We start from the raw sequence: 15,341 nt of genomic DNA, 5'->3' as shown, positions 1-15,341 counted from the left end.
ATCCTCAGCCCCACGTCCGCCACCTCCCAACAACCCCCTCCCTCTCCATACACCCCAGAGGGCCAGCCAGGGCGAACAGCGGAGAAGCCCAGCGCACTACAGAAGATCCAAACGCGGATGACGGGAAGCACGAGTAGGCTTTCCACGTCATCCAGGCTGAACACTCCACTAGGCGTCCGAGCGCGTTTGAACTCGTTAACGAACAACGCGCCAAAACCCAAGAAAGCCATCTCTTCGTCAACGCTAACACTACAAGCGCCTAAACGCAGTCTTACACACAACTACCCGTCCTCGATACGCTCTCAGTCGCCAGGCGAGGAGTCGGATTCAGGGAGCGAGACAGATTCTTCAGACGAGTATGCCTTGAAAGAGGAAGAAGCGGAGAGGGCAGCAGAGGAGCAAGAGATCCTGAACCGCAAGCTTGAAGAGTTGCAGAAGATGATTAACAATGAAGCTATTGGACTCGTCTCGAATCCACGGCGGAGACGGCCCAAGAGTCTACTCTCACCACGTTCACCAGGGGGGAGCTCTCGACATGGCGAGTCTCTCCTCTCCAGCCGGAGCCAGAGTCGGAGCCACAGCCAGAGCGTCTCGAGTGCTGTATCGAGCAGCGCGGGATCGCCTCATGGTTCTATACCCGACATACCGTCACCCAGCGGCGAGTCAGGTCGAAGTTCACATTCCAATTCGTATCCACATTCGCCTGTGGGAAGGCAATGGAGCCATCATAACAGCAATGGCAGAACTACAAGTCCGCCAATCGTGAATAGAAGGAGCGTGGTGGGGTATGCACAGAGGAATCATCCACAGTCGGATGAGTACAATACTAGTAGCTATGGGTCAGAGGCGTCGAGCTTCAGCGACTTGAGCGGTGAGTACTACTCAGGACCTTGTTGGAGACGTGGTATTAACCTGGTTGTGCAGATGCGAGTCTATCAGCGTCAGCGCTGGAGAGCGCACTCATGTCTAACATCCGTGGTGCTGGTTCACGGTTGTACGTCGTCTTTCGTAGGCTCCTCAACTCCACCAGAACTAACCACTTCTACAGCTCTCAATTTGCCCATAGCCGTGTGGGCAGTAGGCTTCCTCGCTAACATGTCTATATCGCATGTACAATGTACATTCCACCCTTGCTTGACTCGCGTTCATCCCTGTACAATGTATATAATATTGTTTTATTGATACAAACGACGGGAGAACGATGGTATTACAGACACACTATGGTGAGGGCGGGAGAGCGAGGAGTGCAGGGTTGTAAGTTATAGATAGTCTGGATGAGGACGCAGACGATCGACAAAACATGAGACGCGAGAACGTATGAGAAACGCTGAAAGGAAGAAAGCCATAAGGTGAAGAATGAAGAATGTAAACACGACTAACAAACAAGGTACTTGGTGGAGACAGCCAGGTAAGTAACAAATGAAAAACGGAAGAGAAGAGACCAAAAGGGAACGCACATACTACAAGGGACAGCGACTATATATAAGGGTTATTGGGATGATGATTGGATGAAGTAGATTGAGTGCTCGTGTGATGCATTGAGAAACGGGACTCGATGGTGTAGAGAAGACGAGACCAATGAGGACGAAAACCAAAACATATAAAAAAAGTCAAAGCAGTATCAAAAGGACTACAAGAACAACATGGTGTGGCAAAGGAAACGGAAACAGAACACGTATACAACCAAAGAAGAGAAAAGTCGACAAACAATCGCGCGAGCAAGGAGAAGAGGAAGGGAGGCAGCAGCATCGGGGACGTGAATGAAGAAGCCAAGTAAAAAGGGTAGCCAGAGTTTAAAGCATGAAGGAGGAACTCGTTAGCGTAGAAGGCGAGATGTGTAGATGAATAGTGGACCTAAAACAAGAAAGTCGGCGTGGTGGTGCCAATAACGATCGAAGGAAGAGGGAAAGCAGCAGTCATGAACGATGAATCAATGGCGTCAACGACAAACGAGATTAAGAAGACCCCTAATAATATACGGTACCCTGCTGAGGCTGATGGTCCATGTTGTACGGATCGTACTGTCCAACCTGCGACATATCCATGTAACCTGGATATCCATGACCGTATGAGTGGTCAGGATAATAGTAAGGTGGCTGATAAGCTGGGTAAGGCATCATATTGCCCATGTGTGGTTGGTGCTGGTGCTGTTGCAGAGGTGCACCGTCGCTAGCACCGTTCTCGACGCCGTTCGTCGCCTCATACGAAGAGGGGTGCTGCCCATTCCCTTCGGAGGACGAAGAGTAATACTCCCCAGCACCGTTGGCTTCAGGACGCGAAGGCTCGAAAGACACAGCGCCTGTGCGAAGCTTGGAGGGCGTGCGGTTGTGTGAAGGGGGTTTAAAAACACCGTTGATGGCGGGTGGAGAAGTCGCGGTCTTATCGCCGCTGGCGTTGTTGCGAGCCTCGTCTGGTGCACGGATCTCAATGCGCACCGAGCGCGGCAGCGAGAAGATGGGTGCACCGGTGTTGGGATCGACGAAGCCGTTCATGGGCGGCGTGTGGGAAGCAGGCTGGGAAAGATAGTCGGGGGAGACAGCGTGAGGGTGCGGAACAGGTGGCCCGTGCATGAAAACACCAGGTGGTGGGTAATGCATGGGACGAGGATTGTACATGGGTGGGGGTGGCTGGAGGTAGACAGGCCGGCCAGTCGCAACTTCGTAGGGCATGCCCTGATGGTTGATGGCGATACCAGGGGGAAGGGCCTGAGGGTACATGTAAGGTGATCCATAGGGAGGTGACTGGGGTACAGGGGGTGGCGGCGGAGGTGGGGGTGTGAAGACGGTCTGGAGAGGGGGAAGGACCGGTCGCTGGTCTCCAGGTACACCGTCAGGATGTTCAGTCGTGGCCTCTGAGCCGGCGTTACGAAGGACAGCTTCTTCTGTCTTGGCTAGACGCTCGGGGTCAGGAACCGTGGACTCAAGGGAAAGTTGTTCGAGCTGAGCTACGACTGATGGGTCGGGGAGGCCGTTGACCGGCTCCTCGAGTGGTTTCGCAGGAGCAGTGCATGGCGCAGGCTGCGTGTCTTCAGTGACCGGCTGAGCTTCAGTCAGCTGTGATTGTGACGAGGTCGTCGCAGCATCGGTCGATTTACTATCTGACTGCTCTTCCTTGGGTTTCGGCAGCCGGACAGTATATTGGAACTCTTTGGGCCGTTCCGAGGTACTTGCCGAATGTTGTGAGACCGGAAGTAGTGACCGAGCGTCGATGGGTTTTGTGACTTTGGCGATCTTGCTCTCCTTGCCAGGGAGTTTTACTCGCAAGCCACCGCCGGCACGTGGTTTGTAGCTGCCATCGTAGAAAAGGAATGCTTCGGACTGCTTTGACCAGGTAAGTTCGGGTTTCTGTGGCCACCACACCCGGGGTTGATGCGTTGCAGGAGAGTTGGGACGACCACTGGATGCTGGCGAGTTGCGACCAAATCCACCCCGTCCTCGACCTGAGAAGGCTCCTCGACCACCTCTGAATCCTCCCCTGCCTCGAGATGCCATCGCTTGTTGCCTCTGTTCTTCCTTCCGCTTCATTTCTTCAAAGCCGTCGTGAGTCCATGGTCGTTCGACAGGAGGAAGGTCTTCAGGGTTGACCTCGTGACCACCCTGGTCGCCACGAGCTCCACGCATTCCAAACCCTCTGCCGCGACCTCTCCCTGACCATTTGCCCCGCCACCATCCACTCAGACTACGTAGATCCTTGTCCATCAAGCGATCATCATGACCCCAGAATCCTCCAACCTTGGGCACGTACGATGGGTCGGATTCGAGTCGTTCTTGGTAAGCCTGACGAGCGGTCTGACCTAGCTTGCGCGGAAGTGATGCCGATGTGGGTCGAGGAGCGGACTTGTCTTCTTGTTCTGCTGCAGCCTGCTGCTCAGTTGTGGGTCCAGAAGCTGTAGCAGCCGCCTGTTGCTGTTTCTTTTGTTTCTGTGCCTTCTTGGCGCGGCGAGCAGGAACCTTGGCTGGAGTGTCGAATTCTGAAAAGTCGATAACCGGCAACCCCGAGGTACCATTGGTAGCCTCTTCAGCAACCATTTCGGACCAAGTGGACGTAGATGCAAAAAAGGGCGCCACCCCACCATTCATGTGTGTTTCCCCCGCCACTCCTACAACAGCAGTTGCAGGTGGAGATTCGAGGTGGGAGGGTGCATCCTCTGACGCTGGTTCAGTGTCAGAGTCGTCGGTGGCGGAGTCGAGCGAGGAAGAGTCGTCGTCGTCGTCAAATTCGGAGTCGCTCGCTACTTCACGCTCGATTTCATCGTCGCTTTCAATGCCATTCTGCGCCCTTCCCCTTCTCCTCACAATCCTCTTCTTCCTGGGATGCTGTGCAGGTTGAGGTTTCTGTGCGGCGGCTTTGCTGACTGCGGGCGGGGGGACAGTTGAACTCACGACTGAAGGCATATCGGCGGCTACGATTGAGGGGATAGAGTCAGACATGGTAGTCAGTAAAGATGGATAACAAAGGATCGTTACCTGATGAAGGTTACAGGGTAAATTAACAGTCACGTCGTCAAAGATACTTGAATGAATGTTCTAGGTCGATAATAATGAAAAGATGCGAAAAAAATGATGCTGGCTGCAAGAAAGTGGCTTTGAGGGCGCGAATTGGGCGAGATTGAGAGAGAAACGGTCGACGTTGTCGTCAGAATTGAACGGCTCCGAGATAGTCACTTTCTTCAGACACAAAGCGCTTTTTTCAAACTCCGACTCGGCGCCGACCCAATTCGAGTTTCCTTCTGCACGCGGATCCATCCCAATTCACCGGCAACTCAATGGACAAACGACCGGTACTGCCTTTGCCTTTCACCCACACAGCCCATGGATCCTGAAAATCCAGCAAGTTTCAACCACAGAACTGAACTTCTGGCCACTGGTCGCACGTACCACTTTGTAAGTGCCATTCTCATGCCCTGCTTCGCGTAACCGACCGCGTTCTCCAGGTCGACCAGTTGCCGGAAGGTTATGATCCTAAACGGCACCCAACACTTCTCTGCGTCCACGGTTTCCCAGATATCTGGTGCGTGACTTTAGACTCTAGTCGAGTCAGTTGACCTTAATATTTGCAATCTAGGTATGGATGGAGGTACCAGATCGGACCTTGGGTACGCCGAGGCTGCCGCGTCGTAGCTCCAGACATGCTGGGCTATGGAGGGAGCTCCAAGCCTGAGGAAGCTCAGAAATACACTACCAAGAAGCTTTGTGAAGACCTTGTTGCTTTGTTGGATTTGTTGGGAATTCGAAAGGCTGTGAGTTTGGGTAATCTTTCGTCCTCTGGCCAACAGCCTTACAGAGCGGGGAATAGGTGGTCATCGGCCATGACTGGGGCTCCTATACCGCTGGCCGATTCGCCTTGTGGCACCCGGAACGCCTCCACGCACTTATCATGTAGGCTGAGAACTCTCAACTCGTGACACTGTCCGTTCTCATCGTCAACCCCAGGCTCAGCGTTCCGTACACGCCGCCCTCCCAAGAATACCTGCCTCTCACGGAGGTAGTAAAGCGTGCTCCGAATCTTGGATACCAGCTTTACTTTTCAGAGAAACGGTCCTCTCAGGAAATCCTGGCACATGTAATTTTGCGGTTTCCATGAAGAAAGACGGTCTTCCTGACGACTCTTATTGTAGCTGCCCAAGTTCATTGGGCTCGTGTTCGGACCTCCAACAAAGAAAGAACTCGACTTTACACCCACCGGACGCCTCGAGAAGCTTCTTCCAGACCCCTCTATCCCAGACGATTTACCCACATGTTTGACGGACAAGGTTCGGTCCTCCATACAGCCTAATATTTCGATCGGTCTAACGGGAGTGACGTAGGAGAGGCAATATTACCTCCAGCAGCTCGGTCAAGATATGAACGGTCCTCTGAACTATTACCGGACCTCCCAGCTGCGCCACGAAGAGGAACTCGGTAGGCCCACTTCATTGTAATCACAACTCAATCTCACATATACACTTCAAGCCGCAGGCCTAAAGGCTAAGCTCCCTGAGGATCTCCCGTACCTCTTCCTATGGGGTACCTCCGATCCTACCGTGACCAGTTTCGTCATTGCCAAAGCTCGCAAGTTCATCCAAAGATACCAAGATATCGCGATCGAAGGAAAGGGACACTGGCTCATGGTTGAAGCTAAGGATGATGTCACCGACCAAGTTATGACTTGGCTGGAGGGCCTCATGGGCTCGCACTCACCTCGTAAGCCGAGACTATAGTATTAGCGCGCGTAAGCCCCTGTTAGTGACAATGTATTACTTAAGCCGGTTATGCTTGGTCCGGGGCCGCACTGAGCGTCGAGCGGTCCTCGTCTCTTGTTCCTGGACGACCACCATTGTTTCCCTTCTGTTCACTGGAATTCCACTTTTCGACTCGATATACTGGTGTAAGGGAGTCACTGTCTGGTAAGTCCCACAGAGCACAACCCAAATGACTCAAAGCGCCCGGGTTGAGTGCTTGTTTCCAGTCTTTTCCTTCAGATTCTCCGGTGTTCGCAACGGTCCCAAGTCTAGTGTCACAGTTTCACCAAACGATCTCTTTACGACAAAACGATAAAACCCATGGCATACTCACAGCCATTCCCGTCGACTGCACCAACTAAATCAGCAGATCCTCACTATGGACCAGACCTCGCAGTTCGCCTTATCTGTCCAGAATGCAAGGACCCAAACCCGAACATTGTTGAAGAGTTTGGAAGTGGCGACCTCGTTTGTGGCAACTGTGGCCTAGTACTCGGAGACAGAGTCATTGATACTCGCAGTGAATGGCGTGTAAGTCTCCGCTCTCTCACCTCTCGCGATTCTCGAGCAGCTCCGACCGTTGATTTCTCTACCCTAGACGTTCGCCAATGACGAGGGAGACGATCCTTCTCGTGTCGGTGCAGCGTCTGACCCTCTGCTGGAGGGTATTGAGCAGCTCGATACCGTGATTAGCTTCAGAGACGGAGGCAGCGGCATCGCACGCGAACTGCAACGCGCAGCTTCGCGTTCGCAGAACAACCGCTCAGAGCGCAACCTCCTCACCGCCTTCCGCGACATCAGCAACTGGTGCGACCAGTTCTCACTCCCAAAAACAATCAGCGATATCGCCAAACAGCTCTACAAACGCGCGGACGAGGAGAAGCTGTTACGCGGGAAACCTGTAGAAGCTGTGATCGCTGCGTGCATTTTTATAGCTTGCAGGAAGGCCCATGTACCGCGTACGTTTAGGGAGATTTGCAACTTGACAAGAGTGTCGAAGAAGATGTTGGGGCAGTGTTACAAGGCGCTGGAGCAGTCGCTCAATCTTTCCGGGCCAGAGTCGATGCCCCTCGCGAATACACCTACGACTGGACCTGAGAAGCTCCTCGTGCGGTACTGCAACCATCTCGATTTGCCCGCCAACGTCCAGGCGATCTGCTCCGAAATCATTGTGAATGCACGAAACCATGGCATCGCGGATGGTCGTAGTCCAATATCCATCGCAGGCGGGGCCATCTACTTTACCTGTTTACTCCTCGGAAAGCCCAAGCCGATACGCGAAATCAGCGCTGTGGCCGGAGTCAGCGAGGGAACCATTAAGTTGGTTTATAGGTTGTATTATAATGACAGAGAAAAGTTGGTCAAGAAGGAGTGGATAGAGAGTGGGAAGGCGGATCTGTCTCGTTTGACGATCGAACCGGTCAAGTAGACCTGTGTTGCGACATTTTGATTTGGACGCTCTTTTTTATTAGCCTTCGTTTTCGTAATGCTTTCATTTTGCTTCCCTTCGATCATCTGTCCCGCTCGGGCGCTTGATGTGCGCTTAAAGCGGTTTGGACTATCTTCTCATCCCATCTCCCTTCACCGCCGGGTTCGCATTTACAGTTATTCTTATGTGATCTCCAATCCATCAACACCTTGCCATTGTTGTACCATCCCTGTACCACTGTAACGTAGCATGTATATCTCACCAAAGTACTTTGATGTACACCCCGTAATAATCATCCAAACACCCTGAATAAATCACAGCGGAATCTTGAATCCTCCTGCAAGACCCATAACATTATCAGGGTCAATTCTCCTCTTCAGAGTCTGTAACTCTGACAAATGATTTCCATACACCTGCTCAACGGGTGTATCAAACATGGCGTAGTTGGGGTACAGCGGGGCCTCCATAACACCCGACTGCCCGTCCGCGAAAGCAGCGTCGCGGATTTGGCCCACGGTCCGGCGCATCGCTTCATGGAAGAGACCATCGTGGGTGGGGAGAATCCAGCTGTAGTAGACGTTGAGAGGCGAGATGGCCGAGGAGCGGGAGAAGGGGAAGGCGGTTCTGTCGGAGTTGTGGCCATAGATGGTCGGGAGGAAAGGCTCAATTGCGTATGAAAGGAAGATTCCTGTCCCGAGAGGCAGTCGAGCACCCCAGTACTATTTGGCAATCAGCATTCCAGGTCGAGTTCAACACAAAAGGAGGTGAGGGACTTACCAGAGTTTCGTTTGCGACGGCGTCGATGAAGTTGGTGCTATACGCCACATCCACGGAAGCAGTGTGGAATATTCCTCTGCAAAATTGCGTTAATGCCTGACGAAAGATTAATGATAGACTGACTAACCGTTGGCCATATGTCGCATCGGCAGGGAACGACTTGATAAGATCAGAGAATGACTTCGTCTTGACGTTCCTCAGCAAATGCGGAATCTCCTCGAACGCATCGAAAATGCCTGGTGGTGGTGTAGGACCGTCGTAGAACGCGAGCAGACCAACGGAGGGCTTTAGTTGGGATGTCAGGAGAAATGATGAGCTCGAGAGTGCTGGCTTTTTTGGAAAGAAGGACGAGTGATGAAAAACGCACCACGCCGGCTACAACTTGGTAGGAAGCAATGATCGACGCTTTAGGGTCCGTCACATTGAAGGAGAATGCAGATGTGGCTTCGGTCACTCGAGACCATTGCGAACGCCCGTAAAGGGTGAGGCCGCCCTGAAGCTCGCGTCAGTGGGGGATTCAAAAGTCGAATGTGGACCAGACATGTTGCTTACCCAGACTCGTCCTTGCGGGAACGTCTTGAGGACGAATTTGGTGACAATTCCCTATTTGGAAAGGAGGTGAACTTTTGGGTCCATGCGGTACGCTTAATTGGCAGGAAGAATGGACGGCTACAGAGCCAGCCAAGATGATTGCTACTCACGAAATTATTCATTCCTCCCTGTTTCGAATTGAAAAATAGCATTAGTAGGCTATTATGGAGACCAAAAAGAACCGACCTTCAAGCCGAAGAACAGCTCAGGGTCGGACGCCTCAGTGACCGTTATAACTTCCCCATCTGGTTTAACGAGCTCAAAAGAGACCAGGGTATCGACAGTGAGGCCGTATTGGTTCGTCAACCAAGAATATCCTGGATGGTAGCGGGTATGAGAGAGACGTGTATCAGCGGTCACTTGAACAGCCTCTGAGGTGGAAGATGGAATTACCTCCACCAAGAGTGAATCCAGCAACACCGACGCCGGGAACTCGACCACCGACAACGTTGACGCCATGGAGCTCCAAAGCGGCGTAGACATCGTCCCAGACAAGACCAGCACCGACCTCGGCAGTCTGAGAATCAGCATCATACCGAACATCAGAGAACCTGTACATGGAAATGTGTACGCCCTCCGTCGAAGATGCACCAGGGTTAGTGGCATGGCCGCCTCCTTTGACCTATAGAGGAAATGTGGGCTCGAATGGACGCGGGGTGGCGAGATGAAGAACGTACAGCGAATGGGGTCTTATTCTTGGCCACAATTTGGAGCTGGGGGCCGAATAATCAGAGAGAGGACGGTAGGGTGGTTGATGTGATGTTCTTACGATGACGGCAATGTCCTCGGGGGTGCCTACTTCAACGACACAAGCCGACTGCTGGTTGCTTGAGCTGGCCCAATGGCTGATCCCCTTGACATACAAGTAGTGGCCTGCCAGACGGAGTGCTGTGTTATCAAAGCTGAACTGAGAGCCGACAACTAAGCACACCTGGGTAGTAGACGTCGCTCGACGAAGAGATGGCTCTGGCGATCTCGCGACATGTTGGTATATGTTGAAATGGCCAAGCAAGGACGAGGGGCAAGAGGTTAAGTAGTAAGACCGACAGCGAGCCAAGCAGCTGCATTCCGAAGCACCAAGCGAGAAGACGTCGTTGGATGAGAAAAGAGACGGGTCTCCGAAGAGCAACACTCGCATTTATACGCCAGCACTTCCACCCTGCCCAATCATGCGACGCCGATCAAGGGAACAGAAGGCTTAGTGGGGTAGAGTTCATTCGCCTGTCAATTGCCAATGGAGAACCATACGGAGAATCTGACTCCATAAACGGGCTGTAACTGGGCTGAGTACCACCGGAACGAGATTCAAGTAATGAATCCTACACATGGGAGTGTCGGGTGGCAAGGGCAACGTGCATCATAGTTCCGATTACTAGTGGCCCGTGAAGCTTTCGTGAGGAAGAGGTTTGAAAGCCAGTTTGAAGTCTGACGCAAAGCTCAACAAAGTGATATTAACTTACGAGAACTTCGTCGAATACGGTTGACAGTTATCTACTTTCCCAGCTGGGACGGGTCATTGGCAAGTCGCTGAGGTCACCGCGGCTATCATGGCTATACACTGCAAATCATGTTCAAATTTGGTCAGTGTGGTTTCGGAAGCGGGGAAAACAACTTCGGAACAGTCCATAGATGAGTTCAATTCAGCCCAGCTCCCTCTAGAGGCACTTTAAGAACGAAACACGTACGGTAAACCAGTCAGGATGCCTCTGGCCTACATCATACCCTCCATTCTTCACTGGACTTGACATCTCACGATGTTCAAAGGGTTCTTGACTGCTGCTCCACTTCCGCGCTATCGCGTCAGGTTCTTGCGCACTGAGGGTCAGTATACGTGATCATCACAGCGCTTCAGAAAGTAGGTCTCGTCACGGCAGGGACATAACATGCCATCGGCCACCGCCTTCTCTTATTGATATCGTCGCGACCCTGACGTGCATGGGAGGACTCTGGGTGTCGGAGTTGAGAATTGTCTGTCAGAGTGGATCCCTGGTTAAAAGATGAGGCAATGCTTACCGTTTCGAAGGTGAACAGCAAGGTGAAGGTGGCCGGGTGTTTCGAAGCCACACAGTGCATCTACCGCATCCGAAATTAATGATAATTAAAATTCGTACCCATTAGAAGCAATCAAATCCAAAGGCGACAAAGCCTCCACTAAACAACCACGGGGTTGGACCAAGTCGCGCCGCGTCCCGATAGAAATGAGGACAAGTCCGTCTGGTTGGGTATCTTGTCCGCAGTTCGGCCTCAAGGTCGTTGTTTTGTTCTGAAAGATTCGGAAATCAACCCGATCCAATTATCCAGAAGCACAAAAGCATGACTAGAAACACCCAAAGAGAATGACGACGATGCAAAGCGGGGATGAGAAGAATCAAGTCGAGCAGTTTTGAGATTACCTCCGACCCTTTCCTGCCTTGCCACCCTTCTTGTCTCCCTTTGCCAGCGCGAGGCTGCCCTTTCCCTTGCTCGCGTGTCGAACAGCTTTCCGCACGTTGAGGACGGATTCCGACTCCTTCTCTGTTCTCCGCATTTTTCTGGAGTCACTGTCCATTTTAGCAAGGAGGCTAAGGTTGGCCTTGGCCTCTTTTTCGACTGAACCTTCATTAGGCTCAAACTACATATAATCAGTCGCGATCACTCGGATAGACAATCTCGCAACTCACCTTCCGCTTGATCCCACGTATTTTCTTTTCCCCCTCCAACTTCTTGTCGAACCTGCCCATGCTCGCCGTACTCGTTCTCGTCGTTGCAAGCGTCCGGTCAAGTTCTTCTTTTCTTGAAGCTTGAGCAGAGGAACCGGAAGCACGTGCAATGTTTTGTAGTCGTTGTTTCTCGTTCTTGGCCACCCGGGCCTTGCGCTCCTTGCGAGCCTCCAGTTGTGGGTTATAATCGGCATCTGCACGGGTTTCAATATCTCGCCGTTGGGCTTTACGCGGGAACGGTGCTCACCAGCATTGTGAGGGACAGGGGTAGCCCATTGCTCTTCTGCCTCCTTGTTTTTGCCGTCCCTTCCCCACCGGTTGACCCACTCTTGCTTCTCCTCGTCCCAAACCTTGCGGTCTCGTTTCTTGTGTTGAATACCCTTGGCGGCAGCGAAGCGCTCCCATTTGGTCATCGGCTTGGGTTTTGGTAGAGGTTTTGCTCGAGGAAGTTGGTATTCCTGAGGAGGTAGTTGGGCCAATGGCCCTTCTTCAGACGAGGTTGTTGGGAGAGAGAAGAGTGTGCCAATGAGTGCTTGTACGCCATCTCTAGCTAGTGATTGTAGGTGCTCTTCAAGATTTTCACTAAATTTAAGTGTCAGCTACTTTTTTAAGAAGTCAAGTTCACCGACTCACTTGTAGCTCTCCTCGTCGATTACATTCAGGTCAGTCACCATCAAGTGGCCGGCATCGACCACAAGAGGCGTTTCTTTTTCCACCAGCACGGATCTCCTGCAGGAAAATGAGTTTTTGATGTATACAGATACACTCAGAGACGTACTCCTTTGCTTTTTGAGCTTCTAGGATACTAGAAACGTCCATTTTGTAGAGTCAAGGGTCGGTATGTGCAGACCAGGTTCAAAAAAGCAGGTCTATACAGGCGCCGAGAATGTGATTGGATCTAGGGTCGCTGCCAAACAGACCGAATGCCAAGCGATCACATCTGGTTACCGGACACGGCGCGCTGCAGCTTCTTGAACCGTCAATTCATACCACACAAAATGTCTGCAGACAATCCAGGAAATCCAGCAATGGCCAGCACCGACGGCGGAATGCAAGCGAATGCCAGTGCTATGGAGGCAGCCATCCAGGCAGCTGGCCTGGCTGGCCAAAACGCTGCGGCAAGTGGTTCTCAGCCAGCTGCAAATCCCCAGGCTGCGCCCGAAATCGCAGTGCTCATTGGTACCCTTATGAAACAACAGCTCGGACACTCGTTCAATCTGGAAAAGATTGCTGCCATTCTTCAGAAAAACATGCCCCATTTTGCCAAGGAAGGGAAGCTTACGCCACAACAAATCCAGCAGGTCAGATAACTTTTTGGTGGGGATATATTGGACTGAACACAATGATTGCATCTAGTTGCAATCCTTTGTAGATAAACATTACAACGCCAACAAGGTTTGTGTCCTTGCATTTTGAAATGCCTTTCATCAACTAACAAAGGGCAATTCTCCTTTAAAAGCCCCAGCAGCAGCAACCACAACCAGCAATTCCAGTGGCGACATCTCAGCAACCCGTCGCTGGCACCTCTCAACTAACCACCACTCAACAACAGACTGTTCAGCAGGCAGCACAAGCTGCAATACAACAACAAGCTACCTATATGAAGCCCGGACTCGATGCGCAATTGAAGTTAATTACCCAGACCAATCCAGGAGAATCGTATCCTCCGATCACTGCCAGTCTCAATTACGCTACCAATCCAGGACCTGTATCGTGGACACCAACGCGACCGACATTAACGGGTGGACTGGCAGCTGGTCGTATATCTAGTGAGCGAGGGTTCTTCTGCATTTTGCCGCTTCCATTGATTCCTTTCCACTCGTAGGCACACCTGCTCAGGTTGCTCGTGCACCAGAAGATGCTTCCCTGTTGAGCGTGGACGACAATAGGACTAGGCGGAAGAACTCTGTCAACGACACGAACATGCGGAGAACGATCCAAGATCTTGTGTCCAGTGTGGATCCCAACGTGAAGATCGAGCCAGAGGTGGAAGATGTGAGTACGAGTGGGTTGCCTTTGAAAGCGGGCCTTACATTTTCGTCATAGCTTCTCCTTAACATTGCCGACGAGTTCATCGACTCGGTGACCAACTTTGCATGTCGACTGGCGAAGCATCGCGGTGGGGATACTCTCGAAGTACGCGACCTGCAGTTACACTTGGGTAGGTCTTCCATGTTTACTTCATGGTCTTGGAACTAATCACGATCGTGTAGAACGCAACCACAACATTCGTATCCCTGGATTCGCCTCCGACGAAACTCAAATATCGCTCGCTCAGTCCGGTCTTGGTCCTACAGTTTCTGCTGCCACCAGCAAAAAGAATGCTCAGGGGCAACACACGACACTTCGTGCTCAACGATTGGCCCAGGTGCAACAAGCCAAAAGAGAGGCCAAGCTCATGTAATAGACTCCTACACCGTCCTTCTTTCTCACTCGTTGCCGATCCTCGATTGTTCTGCCTCGGTGCATTCACATCTTGTATCATATAGTCGCATACTGTTGTACATTAATTAATCCACACTGCTGTCGTTGTTTTCCTCATAGAAGCTTCAGTATCTCTTTCTTCGTACCGAGCCCTCTCCAGCCTGTCTTTGCTCCTTCACGTTGGGTCAGTCGCGCGGGCAGATCGGTGAGTGCTTTGGAAATCCAGTTTGGATCTGTTAGAGGTGTTCGGTCTTCCCGCTTTGGGAGAAGCTATAGGAACTCAGTGAAAGGATCGACCTTCAGATATGAAGTACTTACCCATTGAACGCGATCATAAGGTGCTTCCCATCCGCTCGTTTCCCGAATAATAAGGGGAGGCGTGGATGCGAAGGAGTGGTAGTACCGCGTATCGAATGACCGGAAGAGCACGCCGTCGACGCGTAGCGTGAACCGGGATAAGATGAAGATACATGTTGGCATGACACGCTTTTGCACGAATGATTAGGCAAGAATATCTGATAACAAAGGAGATCACTCACTATTCTGACGAGGAGTGTTGAAGATCCGTTATCGTGAAGTTCGTCCTCGAATAGAGGGACCTCGGCGTAGAACAATATAGGATCGGGTCGAGTTAGCTCTGCCATTGGGATCGTTTGGGAGCTGTCCTCTGGGTCTGCCGCAACCCATTTATCGTTCCGTCCTTCGACCATGCTAGCATGTCCGGGATAAGTGGTCGTGTATGTCCAGTCGTATGGCTTAGTCGGGACGGTCTCTGGCATCCCGAACAAAGACGACGGATCTGTTCTGATATTTGGCATCGTCAGAAATGAGTGAAGGTTTAACGATTAGGCTCAACGTGCCTGCTCTTTAGCCACTTGTCCGCATATTCGACCTTGACTCCTCCGTCCCCGTCGCCCAATGGGCCATTCTTGACGCATCTGAGGGCGCCCTCTGTTGTAAAGTGGTATCTCCAAGATGTAGGACGATGCTCCAAAGTCAAGTAGTTGCTCCCGAAGGTCATTTCAGGGAGTGGGAGTCCCAAGGTAGCCTGTAGCGCGTCGAGCTCTGAGGCATTAGAGATAGGGTTTGTTGATGCTGTGATCCTCCAATCCAAGATCTCTATCGTCCGAGAGTTGGGCGACTCCAAAAGCTTGTGTTCTGGTATCTGAACCTGTTCAGACATTTTGTAAAATCTGGCGTT

The 15,341-nt window shown here is 51.8% G+C and overlaps 8 protein-coding genes across 8 annotated transcripts; 4 read left to right on the top strand and 4 right to left on the bottom strand.

Annotated features, from left to right (window-relative positions):
* Positions 1-117: 117 nt before the first annotated feature.
* CC1G_01446 (hypothetical protein) lies at positions 118-1,188 on the top strand (the record flags this gene model as incomplete). Its single annotated transcript, XM_001837482.2, has 3 exons — positions 118-871; positions 925-994; positions 1,049-1,188. 3 exons carry the CDS (start codon positions 118-120, stop codon positions 1,092-1,094), a joined length of 870 nt encoding a protein of 289 aa, XP_001837534.2. The 3' UTR covers positions 1,095-1,188.
* A 779-nt stretch (positions 1,189-1,967) lies between these two features.
* Positions 1,968-4,430, bottom strand: CC1G_01445 (hypothetical protein; the record flags this gene model as incomplete). Its single annotated transcript, XM_001837481.1, has 1 exon — positions 1,968-4,430. The coding sequence occupies one exon, from the start codon at positions 4,428-4,430 to the stop codon at positions 1,968-1,970; it is 2,463 nt and encodes an 820-aa protein (XP_001837533.1).
* A 381-nt stretch (positions 4,431-4,811) lies between these two features.
* CC1G_14690 (hypothetical protein) lies at positions 4,812-6,199 on the top strand (the record flags this gene model as incomplete). The annotated part of the gene is made up of 8 exons (XM_002911215.1): positions 4,812-4,883; positions 4,934-5,010; positions 5,065-5,239; positions 5,296-5,378; positions 5,433-5,562; positions 5,618-5,752; positions 5,807-5,900; positions 5,958-6,199. 8 exons carry the CDS (start codon positions 4,812-4,814, stop codon positions 6,197-6,199), a joined length of 1,008 nt encoding a protein of 335 aa, XP_002911261.1.
* Positions 6,200-6,447: 248 nt separating this feature from the next.
* On the top strand, positions 6,448-7,893 carry CC1G_14689 (transcription initiation factor IIB). Its single transcript, XM_002911214.1, has 2 exons — positions 6,448-6,751; positions 6,819-7,893. The coding sequence occupies exons 1-2, from the start codon at positions 6,542-6,544 to the stop codon at positions 7,647-7,649; spliced, it is 1,041 nt and encodes a 346-aa protein (XP_002911260.1). The 5' UTR covers positions 6,448-6,541; the 3' UTR covers positions 7,650-7,893.
* A 70-nt stretch (positions 7,894-7,963) lies between these two features.
* On the bottom strand, positions 7,964-10,084 carry CC1G_01443 (hypothetical protein; the record flags this gene model as incomplete). Its single annotated transcript, XM_001837479.2, has 11 exons — positions 7,964-8,368; positions 8,427-8,502; positions 8,554-8,711; positions 8,794-8,919; positions 8,979-9,029; positions 9,128-9,145; positions 9,204-9,334; positions 9,411-9,639; positions 9,695-9,730; positions 9,787-9,890; positions 9,949-10,084. 11 exons carry the CDS (start codon positions 10,082-10,084, stop codon positions 7,964-7,966), a joined length of 1,470 nt encoding a protein of 489 aa, XP_001837531.2.
* Positions 10,085-11,406: 1,322 nt separating this feature from the next.
* On the bottom strand, positions 11,407-12,535 carry CC1G_01442 (hypothetical protein; the record flags this gene model as incomplete). The annotated part of the gene is made up of 5 exons (XM_001837478.2): positions 11,407-11,628; positions 11,678-11,910; positions 11,964-12,298; positions 12,350-12,445; positions 12,495-12,535. The coding sequence occupies 5 exons, from the start codon at positions 12,533-12,535 to the stop codon at positions 11,407-11,409; spliced, it is 927 nt and encodes a 308-aa protein (XP_001837530.2).
* Positions 12,536-12,714: 179 nt separating this feature from the next.
* CC1G_01441 (hypothetical protein) lies at positions 12,715-14,120 on the top strand (the record flags this gene model as incomplete). The annotated part of the gene is made up of 6 exons (XM_001837477.1): positions 12,715-13,017; positions 13,073-13,111; positions 13,176-13,485; positions 13,542-13,711; positions 13,763-13,877; positions 13,930-14,120. The coding sequence occupies 6 exons, from the start codon at positions 12,715-12,717 to the stop codon at positions 14,118-14,120; spliced, it is 1,128 nt and encodes a 375-aa protein (XP_001837529.1).
* A 134-nt stretch (positions 14,121-14,254) lies between these two features.
* On the bottom strand, positions 14,255-15,323 carry CC1G_01440 (type 2A phosphatase activator TIP41; the record flags this gene model as incomplete). The annotated part of the gene is made up of 4 exons (XM_001837476.2): positions 14,255-14,410; positions 14,459-14,626; positions 14,680-14,944; positions 15,016-15,323. The coding sequence occupies 4 exons, from the start codon at positions 15,321-15,323 to the stop codon at positions 14,255-14,257; spliced, it is 897 nt and encodes a 298-aa protein (XP_001837528.2).
* Positions 15,324-15,341: the final 18 nt, after the last annotated feature.

This window comes from Coprinopsis cinerea (assembly GCF_000182895.1).
Source record: "Coprinopsis cinerea okayama7#130 chromosome 5 map unlocalized cont3.5, whole genome shotgun sequence".
Classification (NCBI taxonomy): Eukaryota; Fungi; Basidiomycota; class Agaricomycetes; order Agaricales; family Psathyrellaceae; genus Coprinopsis; species Coprinopsis cinerea.
The sequence above is the reverse complement of the archived record's forward strand: the minus strand, read 5'-3'. Positions and strand labels throughout refer to the sequence as shown.

What these genes read in the sequence shown, in the direction of transcription:
- CC1G_14689 (XM_002911214.1), top strand. Translation starts at nt 6,542, where the DNA reads ATGGCATACTCACAGCCATTCCCGTCGACTGCACCAACTAAATCAGCA. An exon ending in ATACTCGCAGTGAATGGCGT is followed by an intron (nt 6,752 to 6,818) that starts GTAAGTCTCCGC and finishes TCTCTACCCTAG; the next exon opens with ACGTTCGCCAATGACGAGGG.